This window comes from Dunckerocampus dactyliophorus, chromosome 15 (genome assembly GCF_027744805.1).
Source record: "Dunckerocampus dactyliophorus isolate RoL2022-P2 chromosome 15, RoL_Ddac_1.1, whole genome shotgun sequence".
Taxonomy (NCBI): domain Eukaryota; kingdom Metazoa; phylum Chordata; class Actinopteri; order Syngnathiformes; family Syngnathidae; genus Dunckerocampus; species Dunckerocampus dactyliophorus.
Window position 1 is genome coordinate 21245477 of NC_072833.1, and position 15567 is coordinate 21261043.

Below are 15567 nucleotides of genomic sequence, written 5' to 3' on the forward strand. Positions count from 1 at the left end.
CATTAACGTCTTACTGAAACACACACACTGGCGAACATTGGTTCCTCTTTCTTCTTCTTCTTTTAGTTTAATGGCTGGTTGCAACCATGACTTGAAAGATGCATACCGCCACCTACTGTACCAGAGTATGTAACATGGCCATATACAGTATCTTACTTTATGCTAACCTAGATAATGAGGAGACTACTTATACTACTACTAATAATAATCTTAGTAATGATACTTTCATAATATATTCTAATAATGAACTACATTTTATGATACAATCCTGTGTCCTTCAAATATTCTATCACCGCCCTCTGTATATGTGTAACCCCCTCCCCACCTGTTCCTAAAATGCCCTCGATGCTCCATTCCCTTTTTACCTTAGTAATCCTTTTGCTTAACTTTCCATGTCTTCCCTATATCTCTTGCAGTGTAGTAATATGTGTTCCACCTTCTCTAGGTTTTTGTATCCATGCATACTTTCCATTTACATTTCCCTCCCAAAAACATTGTGTCATTGAACCCGGTGTGATTGAACCTCATCCGAGTTAACACTATTTCCTCTTTTCACACCTTGTGCACTCATACATTTTTGTACTCTATCATATTTCCTTGCGCTACTCCCCTCATCCCACCTGTGTTGCCATTTCTCCATCATTTGTTTTTTGGTTATTGCCTTTACTTCACCTTTACCAGCAGGTACATTTATAATATCATTCCTTCTCATCCCTCATTCCCTTCCAGCCCTACATGTGCAGGTACCCAGCAGAACCTTATTTCTATTTTTTAACATGCGTTGATGGAACAGGCTTTGATGTATTTCTAATAGTAAATCCTCTCCACTTGATTCCATATGTTGAATACTGTATAAGGCTGCCAGAGAGTCCACACAACATAGCCCTCTATCTGCTTTGATTTCCTCTATCCATTGCAGGCCAATAATCATTGCCATCATTTCTGCTGTATGAAGGAAACCTGATCAGGTCATCTTTTTGCAATGCTATAGTTCATGGATGGTACATAGATTACAATCCCCACCTTCCCTCCTTCTCTTTTTCACCCATCTGTAGAAATATCTGCATCAACCTTCCCGCCACATGGAGTCATAAGCCTTTTCAACATCAAAGAATACAATATTCATCAAGCCTTCCATTGGAAAGCTTTTCTCTATTTCATGACTTACTTTCACTACTGTTGGAACTGGACATAAGTTAACCAGCAATATTATTATCACTCATATATCGTAGTCGCGTTAAAGTGTGTTGCCCTGTAGGAATGTCTGTTTTAGGAATGCAACAGTCACCCAGCAACAGAGAAGATGGCGACTCATGGCGCCACCGTGTCTGCTGACTCCAAGGATGCAGTCGCATACTAACCGATGTCCTTCGAGGCTGTGATGGAATTTGCTTCATACCACACATGTATTACTGATAACTGCCACAGAGACGCAAACACATAGAAAAAGACAAGTACAGTTGTGCAGCTGCTTGCTACCCCATCCCTTAGAGTTGCACAACCCTGTAGATAGGGAATACCCAAATAAAAAAGTGAGACCTCAGAGAACGTATTCAGAGCGGTTTGGGAAGGCTACCCTGGTGCGTCCTTTCCGTTCTCCTCGCGAGTAAAAGTCTTGTCTCTTCTGTAATTTTGCTGTGTTTTCCAAGTGTCACAGGAGTTTGAACCTGACATTTACTTGGTCCTTCGAGCCGGATCCCAAGACACCTGAGGAGTCCAGTTGGAGAGTGGACGAGGCAGAAAGACCGTGGCCACGGCAGACCAGACCCTTTCATGGGCTGCCTTCTCGACTCAACAACTGGAAGCCAAAGGTTGACGGGATACCGACAGGAGAGAAGACAACAACAGTAAGTCATTTTATTTCATGTGCGTTGTTGGGTAAAGACAGATTGAGTATTGTCTATAAAATACTGTCAGAGATCTCCTGTAAACAACAAGTAAGGTTACTGTAGTAAGACAGTCAGAGGCTATAATGGGGAATACTGGTACCGACAGGTATGCAGTAAAATAAAACCTTCAAGGATACTAGTCAATGTTGGAGTAAAAGGCAGATAGTGGCCCGGAAACGACTGTCAAGGTGGACGGCGGCATCCTATGCGCATTTAAATTCCGTGTTGTATGCTTGTGAGGGGGGCCGCACGGTGGTCTAGTGGTTAGCACGTTGGCCAACACAGTAAGAGCTTGGAGATCGGGAAGACCTGGGTCGATTCTCCTCTGGGCATTTCTGTGTGGAGTTTGCATGTTCTCCCCGTGTGCGCGTGGGTTTTCTCCGGGTACTCCGGCTTCCTCCCACATTCCAAAAACATGCAGGTGAGGTTAATTGGCGACTCTAAATTGTCCATAGGTATGAATGTGAGTGTGAATGCTTGTTTGTCTATATGTGCCCTGCGATTGGCTGGCGACCAGTCCAGAGTGTACCCTGCCTGTCGCCCGAAGTCAGCTGGGATAGGCTCCAGCATGCCCCCGCGACCCTAATGAGGAAGAAGCGGTATAGAAAATGGATGGATGGATGCTTGTGAGGGTGAGTGGAGACTAAATTTCACTAGAAACTTGTCTCATACCAAAGCAGTGAGACTGCAAAAGGTGACTTGTTGAGGAAGCAGAGGCAAGAATTCTCCACCCCCAACGGGGTAGAAGCTTGAGAATTACCTCCACAAGTTGTTATCACATTCTCACTGGTAAAATCATCCTGTTATTAGATTCCTTAGGAATACCTTCATAACAGGATCCAAATTATTCAAAATGGGGAATAAAAATGGTAAACAAAAGAAACGAGAAAACCTCAAAAATAAAGATTGGCAATACGTTCAACAGCAAGACCCGACAAAAGTAAAACACTTAGAGATATGGATAAACAAATATGGGTTTGACGGACAACTGAACTTGACTACATTGACACAACTCCAGACTGACATTGAGACTAAAAATAAACAGAGACTGACTAAAATGCATTTTAGATTGTTTTAGCAGAAAAAAGGCAGAAGGGAGAGAATAAAAGTAGAGGAGATAAAAAAATAAAACAGGAAGTAGAAAAAGTAGAAGAACTACAAAACTTGATAAAAGAAGTGTTTTTCCAGCAAAGCGACAATACTAAGAATACAATGGGTGATAAAAAGGAAAAAGTGAAGAAAGAGGATGATGACAATGTGGTTATGTTAGCAACCAACCAAAAAAGCAAAGAAAGCCTGACGAGGTTTCCTCTCCTTCTCGACTTTATCCACAACTACCTGTGGAACCACCTCAGTACGAGGAACCAAAGGGTGCACAAAAACCATCAGCACCCAGGACCAGAAAGGACCCCATGTCTGTTTCATGGTCCAAACACTTGGGAGGAGTTTTCTCACCCAAGCCCCCACCTACAACTGCAACCGATGCAGACGCTTTTCCAATGATAGAAGTGCCAAACCCAAATGTGATAAATGATAATGAACCAACCATTCTTGTGTACCGAACCTGGCCAAAAAAAAGGCACTTTTGGGAAAAAAACTCAGGAAAAGAGTAAATTATGCGGCATTGGGCAATGTAAACAAAAAGATGGAGAAGCTTTTGACGACTACAGTGCGCATGATTAATGTGTTCAAACAGAACAGTGGTCTTATAGAGGATGAGGATCCTACCGGACCTTATCAACAATTAAAAAATGTCTTACACTCCAATTCAAGTGCAGGAATAAGAATTGGGTGGATAACCATTTCATAAAAATGCCGACTGCAAGTATGGCTGATTACATTACTCATGTACAACATGCTGAGAAAGTGATAAAAGGAAAAGACAAAATGCAAAAAATACACCTTTGCCCAATATTGGAAACATAGAGGCATGGTGACATACAATCCTTTGAGCTATGACACTTTGGCTGACATGCAACAGCAAAGTTCGAAACAGGAAATTGACCTTTGGCTTAGGAACAAAGGAACATTACGAAACAATGTTTATTTCTCCATAGAGAAAAAAACAATTCTACCAAAAATGTATACAAATGGGCGGCTATTTTGAGCCACGGTGTTACTCATGTCTTATGTCTCAACAGGAGGGATGTGTAACACCATCTTATTCTTATTCAAAGAATTTTTTTGTAGCGCATGTTTGACCTGTGCTAGACATAATGCCCAAGGCAATTTGTGACCTAAGTGTGGCCAATTTCTAAAACCACGATATACATTCCAAGTAATCCACATGGATTATATGGAATTAAACAAATGTGAAGGAAAACAGTACTGGCTTGTCATAATAGATGCATTTTATAAAGGGATAGAACTATTCCCAGCAAAAAAAATCCAGACGCCTTGACGGTGGCAAAAGCACTATGTAAAGATATCATGCCAAGATATGGCATACCTGAAACGATTTATAGTGACAATGGATCCCATTTTGTACACCAGATAATACAGAAAATAGGAATGTTCCATATCAACCTGAAAAATCATTGTGCTTACCACCCTCAAACCGCAGGACTAGTGGAACGAATGAACGACACAATAAAAAATAGAATTAAAATAGCTGAAAAATCACCCTGGATACATTTAACTGTGTTAAAAAAGGTCCTTTCTGAAAAACGGTCCTTTCTGCAGAAAACCCCGACAGGAAAGGTGAGCAAAGTTATGACATCAAGGTGGGTGCAGACATATAGAGTCTGTAAATACCTGACGGTTAGTGAAGAAATTACAAGACACCAATCCTACTAGAGGCGGGAACTCCTAAGGTTTTCTCTGAAATGACGATAATAAGAGCTAAATATTCTGTAGGGGATAGATAACTATTATGTTCATAATGGGTGTAGGGTTGCTTGTATGAGATCAGATTAATAACCTCCAAAATACTGTACAGACACAGTTGCCACTAGTGTAACCCCACTGACAGATAGGCCAAAGACAGTACCTCCACCATGGATTATTAGTTAGCCTATGACAATTCCAAATTATTTCCTGACTAAATGTACCGTCCCATGAGTGGATGCAACTAGACAATCCCACCTACATTGATGCTATTAGAGTGCCAAGGGGGGTACCTGATGAGTATAAATTGGCTAATTAGATTGCTAATGGATTTAGAATCTATACTTCCTTGGATTACAACAAATAAAACTGTAGACAGGATCAACTGCATTCACTATATCTTGCAAAGACTTGGGAACTACCCTGAAGCGGCGTTCGAGGCAGTGAGAGAACTGGCATCCACGTCACTCATGGCCTTCCAGAACTGCATTGGCTGGATGGGTTGTTAGTGCATCAACAGGGAGTTTGCTCCATGTTTGGTGAACAATGCTGCACCTACGTACATCCCCAACAACTCTGATTCAGCAGGTACGCTGATGTGCGCAATTTCTGGGTTAAAGGCATTAAACACCAGGATGAAGGAGCACTCTGGTGTGGACACCAGCTCATGGAGTGACTGGTTCAGGAGACTGTGTGGCCAGTGGACCCACTACGTGGTGGCAGTCCTAATCCCACTTGAAGTTGCCCTTGTGTTGTGCATGTTTTGTGGATGTTGTTGTGTGCCTGTTGTCTAGATTGCTATTTCCAGGACAGTGGACGCAGCTTTAGCGCCCATGTCTTCCAAAGTAAGTGAATTGTACCCCCTATTGGCAACCACGGCTGATGATGATGACATGTCCGATGAAGGTACTGACCTATCGTGATCAGGTCTGTATCAAGATGAATTGAGTTCTTGTGACTACCACATTGCTTCAGTCTGAGTGTAAAGATATATGTGTGATAAACAGGAGGGAAATGTTGGAACTGGACATAAATTAACCAACAATATTATTATCACTCATATATCGTAGTAGCGTTAAAGTGTGTTGCCCTGTAGGAATGTCTGTTTTAGGAATGCAACAGAGAAGATGGCGACTCATGGCGCCACCGTGTCTGCTGACTCCAAGGATGCAGTCGCATGCTAACCGATGTCCTTCGAGGCTGTACTGGAATGTGCTTCATACCACGCATCATTACACATCATTACTGATAACTGATAACTGCCACAGAGACGCATACACATAGACAAAACAAAGTACAGTTGTGCAGCTGCGTTGCTCACCCCATCCCATCACCCCAGTTGCACAACCTTGTAGATAGGGAATACCCAAATAAAAAAGCGAGAGCTCAGAACGTATTCAGAGCGGTTTGGGAAGGCTACTCTGGTGCGTCCTTTCCGTTCTCCTCGCGAGTAAAAAGATACGCTTGTTGTCTTGTCTCTTCTGTAATTTTGCTGTGTTTTACAAGTGTCACAGGAGTTTGAACCTGACAACTACAGCATCCATTGTTGACCGTCCTTTTCTAAAAGCACACTGATAAGTTGCAAGTAACTGGACGTTCAAGGAAATAATGAAGTCTTCTGACTAGTACGGTACTTTCTCCTTCCATTTGCACAGATGTGATGTTAGAGCAATAGGTCTATAGTTCTCTTCTTATCGATCCAGTCCCTTTGTCGCAAAGCAGCTGACTGGAGAGGACAGCATCTTCTGGAGGACAGGAAGTGACACCACGTGTGGATGGAGGACAACAAGGAGAGAAGGTGTCATGAAGGTGTGAGAGCACCACTGTATTTGAAAACAAGTACCGTGCGATATGTCGCTTGTCTTGTGAGCTGAAGGCGGGTGAGGGTGATGAAACTAATATACAGCAGTACCTCGCATCACGTAAACCTCCTTTTACGTAAATTCCACTGAACGTAAAGAATTTATGTAAATTTTTCGCATCGTATTACGTAAGGAATTCCATATAACGTAAAGCGTCAAGCCCGTGCAAGCGACAGAGACACTGACAGAGGACACTTGGTGAAGCCTTCTGGCTTCACGCTCTCGTTGGCTGATTATCGGGGCACCGCCTACGCTCTCATCTCATTGGCTGATTATCTTGGCACCGCCTACGCTCTTATCTCATTGGCTGACTTATCCAGCGTGTCCAAGTTTGTATGTGAGCTCCCTTCCTCATCGTAGTCGCCCTTAAACAAGTTTGCACGCATTGAAAACTCTTCTTAATTTCATTACTTTTCTTTGTGTTAAAATTACCGTAGTCATGGGCCCTAAACCAAGTGTAAGGGATAAGAAAAAAGGGAAAAGTTGTCGATCGAAAGGAAGCAGGAAGTTATCCACAAATTCTGATGTATCATGCTCTCATTGGCTGATTATCGGGGCACCGCCTACGATCTCATCTCATTGGCTGATGATCGGGGCACCGCCTACACTCTTATCTCATTGGCTGATTTATCTGGTGCGTCCCATTTGTGTGAGCTCCCTTCCTTATTTTAGTCGCCCTTAAACTAGTTTGCACGCATTGAAATCTCTTCTTAATTTGTTTACTTCTATTTGCGTTAAAATGACCGTAGTCATGGGTCCTTAGCCAAGTGTAAGTGAGAGGAAAAAATGGAAAAGTTGTTGATCGAAACAAAACAGGAAGTTATGCAGAAATTCTGACGCTTCATGCTCTCATTGGCTGATTATCGGAGCACCGCCTACACTCTCATCTCATTGGCTGACTAATCCAGCGTGTCGGTGTGTTTATAAGAGACATGCTGCTCTGTTCTTCATCGTACTTGTAGTCGCCCATAAACTAGTTCCCACGCATTGAGATCTCTTTTTAATTTGTTTACTTTTATTTGTGTTAAAATGACCGGAGTCATGGGTCCTAAACCAAGTGTAAGTGAGAAGAAAATAAGGGAAAAGTTGTCGATGGAAACAAAGCAGGAAATGATCCAGAAGCATGACGGTGATGTTGCTAGACTATACGGCCGTTCCCCATCGACCATTATACCTTATTTACCTTATTTTATATTGGAATGTGTTTATGCTACTATGTTTATGCTCATGTTTTCTTATATTTTCCCACCATATTTGGTAGACTTTGAATATTTTGAAGGGCCAAAGGTGTGAGTTTGGGAAGATCTTGGAACGGATTAGGCTATTTACATGTACTTTACGCTTCGGATAACATAAAATCCCTATAACATAAAGCTTCTTGGAACGGATTATTTACGTTGTAGGGGTGTCTACTGTATATGTATATATATATATACACACACACACACACACAGTGATACAGGCGCACGCACACACACGTACACACACACACACACGCGCGCACAGACATAGTAAGATTTCCACTATGTCCACTATGATAGGATTGTATACATCCCAGACATGTTTAAACAACAAGACCCATGCTTTTTTAAACATGTCTGAGATGTATAGATTTTATGCATCTGAAGCAGTGGACAAAGAACTTTAATGAATCTTGACGAATTAGCAGGATGCCAATAGAAAAATATATTTGATAGTGTAATGAAACATGAGAATGCTTGTACAGAGATGTCATACACCTAGTGTTGATATTCCTAAAACTATGATACTGTTTATTGAACAATCATGCTAGCTGTCGCTTGATCAAACAATGCCCAGCAATTCATCTTCAAACAGCAGAGGGAGCAGTTGAGTCCTTTTCCATATGACAATTTGGACCCGGTATTTCAAGATTCAACCCCTACATATATACACATCAATCTCTGACAGTTTTTCACCTATTTTTATCGATTAAATTTATATGACATTGAATTTTGACTAGTCCTTTCTCATGTGAAAATACATTTCATTTAGCACTTTGGCTCTTCACCAGTGACCATATTTACCCCCCCCCCAGGAGGATGTGAAGGACTTCAGGAGACCACTGGTGCCAACTGAAGTAAACTTTATTGATTCCAAAGGCAATTCCAACATCCAGTAGCACACATTGGAATAACGTGTGAAATGCTGTATCATGATGAAAAACACGTCATAGGGGTGTCAGCACACGTCTGGCAGGAACAGGGCAGCCAGGAGCCCATCAGGCTCAACTCTGGCATCGCTACTGTCGATGAGAACACGCACAAGATGGAAGTGGCAGTGGGCCGGGCAACACATTCCACTCACTGGAAACCTTGCATCACTGGACTGATGAACAAGTCCTGGAAGTTTTCTTTGTAGTTTTCTGAGTCATATTCAAATATGGTCTGGTCCTGGTGAAGCCAAGATGGTGCATGGTGACACCCCTACTGAAACAGGTCAAACAGTAGCATAAACAATCAAGGGACCATTTGCAACGCTCAAGGTTAACCAAGCAGCAGCTAGCATGGTAGCATAGTGCTTTCAATAAAAGCATGGAGACTTGCCCCAATTAGTAACAAAATGGACAATTTGTGCTTGCTATAGGCTATACACTCAAAGATCGCAACATTTGCAGCTAACTTAGTTTAACATAGCTGGTGCTCGTGCGTTACATGGGGCGGGGCATACGTACCCACAATGTCATGCGTGCAACACCTTCCAAAGTTTCAACGTGCCCACAATGCAGCCGCCCAACGGTTGCAAACAGTCCCTTTTAACATCATTGAAGCACCACCACAGCACTTGTCAGCATTCTTTGGGAAAATCACATTAGTGCCGTTTGTTGAAATGGATCTATCCTATATACCTTGTTTTCAGATATGCTGAAGGTTTGTGGTGTTGGCGCACAGAACATCTTCAATGTTTCACTAGAGTGGCGGGGGTGTGCCGAAGCCTATCCCGGCTGACTGTGGGCCAGCCAATGGCAGGGCACACAAGCATTCACGCTCACATTCACACCTGTGGACAATTTAGTCTCCATCAAGCTGACGTGCATGTTTTTGGAAGAAAAGCCACGCACGCACGGGGAGAACATGCCAACTCCACACAGAGATGCCACTTGTACATCTTTCACCAAGAACGTGCATGTCAGCTTTAAAGCCCATCATTCATATCACCTTCACTCTTACTGCTTTTAGAAATATTTCACCTTTCTTGTTCAATCGTTTGTCTCATTTCTTCTCATATTTGACTCCCAGATTCCAAAGCCAAATTACTAAAGAAAATACTATTTGGATGCGACTAAAATGACATCATTTAACATCGTACTTTTGTTAGAATGCCCTTGTTATTTTGTCATTTTTAAATTATTTCTTCTTGTACATTCATGACTGATGTTGTGTTTCAGGTGTGTTTCTATTTATGACTGATGTTGTGTTTCAGGTGTTTCTATTTATGACTGATGTTGTGTTTCAGGTGTGTTTCTATTTGTCCCGTCTTGTCAGGTAGCAGCTTGTTATTTGCTGTGTGCATCATTTTAGCTTCTAGGAAATGTAGAAGATGAGCCAATTTCAATAAGTGATTCATTGCTAACACAGCTGCTGCTCCAAAATGTTGACTAAAAACGGGAATGATTATTTTCTGTGTGATGGCTTGTGTTAGCTCCTCAACTGCAAACAGGACGAGCTTTAGTTTGCCAGTTGGTGTCTCGCAGGTTGTTTGGGATCATGTGCACGCCGATTATGATCAGGATTCATGAAAGCAACTGAATTAAAGGCAGAGTGCTGATCTTTCAGCACCGACGTCTTTGAAGGAGCAGCCGTCACACAGCCGAGACCATCCCATCACAGCTGACAAAGAAATGGGCGCCAATAAGAGCATGTCTCATCATTGAGTCCACCTGTGAAGAAATCAGGTAAAAAGTTCCAATGTTTATTAAAGTGTTCATCAATCATGACTGCATTACTCCAATCTTACCTGAAGGCACTTTCTCCATACAATCTTCTTTACCACCCGCGTTATTGGGCTCGCCTGCTTCCCATCTAGCATCGTTGCTGCCTGCCACTCCATCATTCTTCACACTAAACGTGGAACCATCATCCCATTTCCACACACCACCCTGAAAAATGAAAGGATGTGTGGAAGTTACGAAATTGTCATCCTGCTGAGCAGTGCTGACCTTTTTTCTCGTGTGAGTTACTTTTACAACATGAACACGTTCATAGATGATTCCTACAACACTGGCGTACATGTTGGTTTACACAACACACACGTCTACAAAAACCAGCTTGTCTTCATCAACCTGTGATTATTCAATCACCCACCTCTTTGTAGCCCCCAACCCAAGGCCTCTGTCCACCAGCCAATCCATGGAGGAAGTCCAACATGGTTTTGGTGTGAACTGAGGCCAAGTGTCCACCCTTGGCTCTGCAGTAGTCCTGAAAAAGCCAAAGAGGACAGCATAAGATTGGCATGAACTGTGGCTGTAGGCAACCTCGGGGGTGGGGGGGTTCATGAGATGCGGCTAGATGAAAAGGTGAGGAGATCTGTGGTTTGGAGAAAAACGTTGTGGTGAGAACAGGGCAGCTGGAAGCCAATCAGATTGTCACGTAAGGTGTGGCTACTATAGAAGTGGCGTTATTGAAAGCGTACAGGAAGTGCTTTGTGCACACCGTAGGCCCCGTAGGGGGTGACGTGTGCATGTTTTCCACTGGAGTTGAACAGCTGTGGCGCCGCATTCACGTCCAAGCACAAGCTCTACCAAGTCTACATTTCATCAAACGTACTTAAGATTTGTCCGATGGCGACACGGACTTCATCACCTGGCGCGGGATGAAGTGGGTGTCTTGATCATTACTAATTCTACGTGGCCATCACAACACCTCATACGTAGTGCTGGGCTGCATCTGCTCTTAAGACATCTTCTAGTTGGACAAGAAACGTTTCAAAAGGCACCTGCATTGCTCCGTGACATCCTAACATCTCATCTTGTCCTCCAATATCGTGCATGGTCTCCTCTCGTGAGTCGGCGTGGATTGAAAACGTGTGTGTGTGTGCATACTGTTGTTATACAAAATATCTGAGCAGGTTTTTGTAGTTGGGCAGCAACAAGCGAGAATATTGCAAAGGACATTTGAAGGATTAAGAAGGGCTGGCATACCTTGGCACTATGCCAGGTCTTACTCTCGCCAACAAACAGGTAACATCTTTTGTCACGGTAAACCCACGGCGCAGGGCAACGGTCTGTGAGAATAAAAGATTTATGAAGAAAAGCAGAAGACAAAGGGAGCATTGATTGTAAACATAAATTGATTGACATGCTAACCTGCTGTCTTCAGAAGAGCCTGTGAATGTAAAACAAACTTTTATTCAAATGAAGCTTTTCTTTTGCTGGACTCATCTTAATCTGTTGTTTTATTTCAGCCTGTCCCCAAATACTGTCAGTGATAGCTGAGGTACGTGGAAGGGCTAATATGACATCATCTCTCTACTCCTGTTTGGACATTTTTCATTGACTACCATTTTCACTTTCTTCTTGTCATTTTTACTTAATATTGTCACTTCATGCTCACAACGTTCCAATTTAAACGGCAGCTTTCATGCCACGTTATTTTAGCCTCGCTGTTGCCAACTGTGGTCAATGTTGCCAACCCCTCAGTAAGACAAGAATCTATCGGCTGTCCTGGAAGGCCATAGATGACGTCATTGGTTAGTTCGCATGTTTGTTGCATATGATGTTGTAAGAGATGTAGGAAAAAAACATAAGTATGCTAGATGAACATAAATATGATCGATGACGAAGTAAATAAAAACACCTTGATTATGTTAACTACTACAAAAATATAAGAAGCAACAAGTCTGTGAAAATGGACTTTTACATCATTTATGGCAATTTTTATTAGGTTAATAAATTCACTTACGTAACGTGAAGGACCACAAAACTCAGCTCACACATCAGCGACTCCTTTTCATAAGAATTCTGGTTAATAAAATCAATTGTCACATGTCCGTTCATAGCTTCACTTGGCCGTTGATGTGTGCGGTGAATTTTGTGGTCTTACTCTTCACAGAGGTGAAGTTATTGAACGGACATGTGACACAATTGATTTCATTTACCAGAATTCTTATGAAAAGGAGTCGCTGATGTGTGAGCTGAGTTTTGTGGTCCTTCACGTTACGCAAGTAAATTTATTAACCTAATAAAAATTGCCCTAAACATTGTCAAAGTCCATTTTCACAAACTTGTTGCTTCTTATATATTTTTGTAGTTCTTAACATAATTTGTGTTTTTATTTACTTTAATCTTTCATACTTGTGTGTTTTTCCTACATCTCCTACAACATCATATGCAACAAACATGCTAACAAGCCAACGACGTCCAGGACAGCCGATAGGGGTTGGCAACATTGATGCCAACCGCAATGATACCAGATGAAGAAGACATTTGTAGACGGTCCCTGCGCTGCCGGCTTCTCCTGGAGATCATTAGAAGTCAGAATGCACAGAAGACGGCTCGTTTTGTTCAAAAGTGGCTTGTAGCTGTTTGTGTGTGTTGCACGTGGGAAAGAGTTGTGTTTGCTGTGTTAGAACCATTCACTTGGGACTTGTCCATCCCGGAAGTTTGAATATGTGAATGTTTCCAGCTTTACCACAGTCTCTTTTTTGTACCCTCGCAAAAGTTTTTTCTTTTCACCCATCATATTTTTTTTCTCCATGTCCCCTCCGGGGCTCCGTAAAGACATGACACAGGCTGTAGAAAGTCATGGTGTAGAATCAGTGCTGATCTATATTAACTGGCATGCGCCATGATCCAACTCAAGGGGCGGGGCTTGCCCACGGGAGCCTCATGTTATTCATATTTATTATTTCTATTTTTCATCGCCTGCCCTGACTGCACGTCACTGATGCACACATTGTATTATGATGATATCATATTCTAGAAATGTCATTCTAGTGTGAATGTATTCACGTGTTCCTACCTCAACAGCATCTTTAGTCATCCACTTCATCTGTCCTGTCATCTCCATCACGTGGCCTGTCAGCGTCTGTAAGTACATGTTGTTGTTAATACTGTAGTACTTCCAGACCACGTATACCTTAAATACCTGAAATTTCTTATCCATCTTCTCCATATAGCCAGTCAGATTCTGCAGAGTACATGTTGTGGGTATTACTGGAGTACTTCCTGTCCTTGCATGCAAATCAAGTATTCATGCATGTGTTTACCTGGATGTTTCCTGCTTTGCCTTCCAGGTGTTCCAGACGTTCCAGTAGTGATTTACCAATCACAATCATAGATTCAGTCAACCTCTGCGGATAAGGACATGTTGTGGATCACTTTCCAGTCACTTCCTGTCCATGTGTGTGTTCCTATGATAAACAGGTCCTATCTGCCTTTTCCTTCCAAGCGCGGTGCGCCATACGCCAGTGACGTGCCAGCTCAACCTGTGCTGCTTTTTAATGAATCCAGATGGAAACAAAAGATGCCAAGCGGAAAGAAGTGGTAGCAAAGTAGGAATGTAGCGTCTGTTCCCATCAGGACTGGAACATAAAGGTTCCCAGCTAACAGGTTGCAGGGGGGGCATAAGAGCCACTCATGTTCACCAACAAGTCTTCAATAAAGCTAAGTTATGTTCAATGCTGGGCTTTCTAAAAGAATATGTATTTCTAATGGAACTGAATGCTTTGTTTTTTGCTGGACCTTTTGGAACACATCAATGACCAAAACTGACGTGAATGAACTCAAACATCAAGCCTTTGTGTTTACGTGAATTCTGTTCTCCGACTCGGCCACGTCGTCTTGGGGTCCATCCTGGTTAGCTGTCTGGCCCTGTAGAAGACATGTTGTGGGTCACTACACTCCAGCCCTTCCTGTACATGCATGGGAATAAAGTATCCATGTGTTTTTACCTCGCCCTTCACTGCTTCAGCTAATGGCATGGCGATGAAGAGGAGTCCAATCACGAAGGTCAAGCGGATGGTGGCCACCGGGAGGATGAAGGCCTTTGGAGGCTTCTTGCCCGCCATGTCCAGCTTGCTCTGCATGTTGCAAGTTGTTGTGTGATGAGTGTGTCTGTACTGGAGAAGATGGAAGAGTGGAAGAGGACGCTTGATCAACTCAACTCCGCTAGCTTTTATTTTCTATTTATTTACAGGAGCCTGTCAGCTTAGCTTGTTGAACATGTCTTCATATTTACGTCAACATTCTTTTGTTGTTCAATCCATTTGCACCGGAAACACGATCGGATCTGCGCACGCACGAGACGTGCGTCACTTCCTGACGTCACGTGCTGTGATATCTATGATTACTTATCTATTAACCAATAAACATTCTTAATAGATGCCATAGATTGCAGCTTCTTGTCTTAGTCACTCTTGTTTCAAAACAAAACTTTGCCGGCATGCACGAAGCGCACGTAAAGATGCGCCACCTGCGCTCACGTCACATCCGGTCACGTTTGACACCTGCCGAGGTCTTTTGGGCTTTACGCCAGTCTGCACGTGAAAAGATGGTCTAGGACGAGTCATCAACTCAACTCCAGCAGACGTTCTTGACTTTTATTTCCCACTTCAAGTATTTACAGGAGAACAGGCTAGGTTGCTAACCTTTTAATCCAAGAGGAATAGCATCACATGACTACTTATTTACGTGACTACACACTTTGGAAAGTAGCAGAAGCGATCGTGCTTCCGGCACGGATGGTGTAGCGACACGCAGCAAGCTAACGAAGCACATGAAAATAATCAATAAGCTTGAATTAAGAATGTTGGGACAAGACCAGCAGCAAAGCGTCAAGATGAACGACCATCAATCTTCACCACACACACGTGTTTACCAGCCTCAGTGAATGTTAAGTTATAGTAATGAGCACCAACAGTAAATGTTCTCATTACCTGTTGCGTCCACAGTCCAGTCCGAGCCAACGAGCAGTACTTGGAATGCAGCCTCCGAGTACAGCTTGTTAGCAAACTTTCATGTTGATAAAGGTGAC

At 42.7% G+C, this 15567-nt stretch overlaps 1 protein-coding gene across 2 annotated transcripts; it reads right to left on the reverse strand.

Moving 5' to 3' along the window:
• Positions 1-8656: 8656 nt before the first annotated feature.
• Positions 8657-15567, reverse strand: LOC129168047 (C-type lectin domain family 10 member A-like). Of its 2 annotated transcripts, none has more exons than XM_054752848.1 (11): positions 15470-15567; positions 14486-14653; positions 14343-14405; positions 13802-13885; positions 13681-13722; positions 13555-13620; positions 11901-11919; positions 11736-11818; positions 10900-11013; positions 10553-10694; positions 8657-10475 (listed from the first exon to the last, which is right to left on the reverse strand). In XM_054752848.1, the coding sequence occupies exons 2-11, from the start codon at positions 14618-14620 to the stop codon at positions 10420-10422; spliced, it is 804 nt and encodes a 267-aa protein (XP_054608823.1). In that variant the 5' UTR covers positions 14621-14653; positions 15470-15567; the 3' UTR covers positions 8657-10419. The 2 variants fall into 2 exon arrangements, with proteins under 2 accessions (XP_054608823.1, XP_054608824.1); XM_054752849.1 differs by having other exon boundaries at positions 14486-14648; positions 15470-15489.

What these genes read in the sequence shown, in the direction of transcription:
- LOC129168047 (XM_054752848.1), bottom strand. Translation starts at nt 14,620, where the DNA reads ATGCAGAGCAAGCTGGACATGGCGGGCAAGAAGCCTCCAAAGGCCTTC. An exon ending in AGATGGATAAGAAATTTCAG is followed by an intron (nt 13,621 to 13,680) that starts GTATTTAAGGTA and finishes ATGTACTTACAG; the next exon opens with ACGCTGACAGGCCACGTGAT. An exon ending in GGGTTGGGGGCTACAAAGAG is followed by an intron (nt 10,695 to 10,899) that starts GTGGGTGATTGA and finishes TTCATTTTTCAG; the next exon opens with GGTGGTGTGTGGAAATGGGA.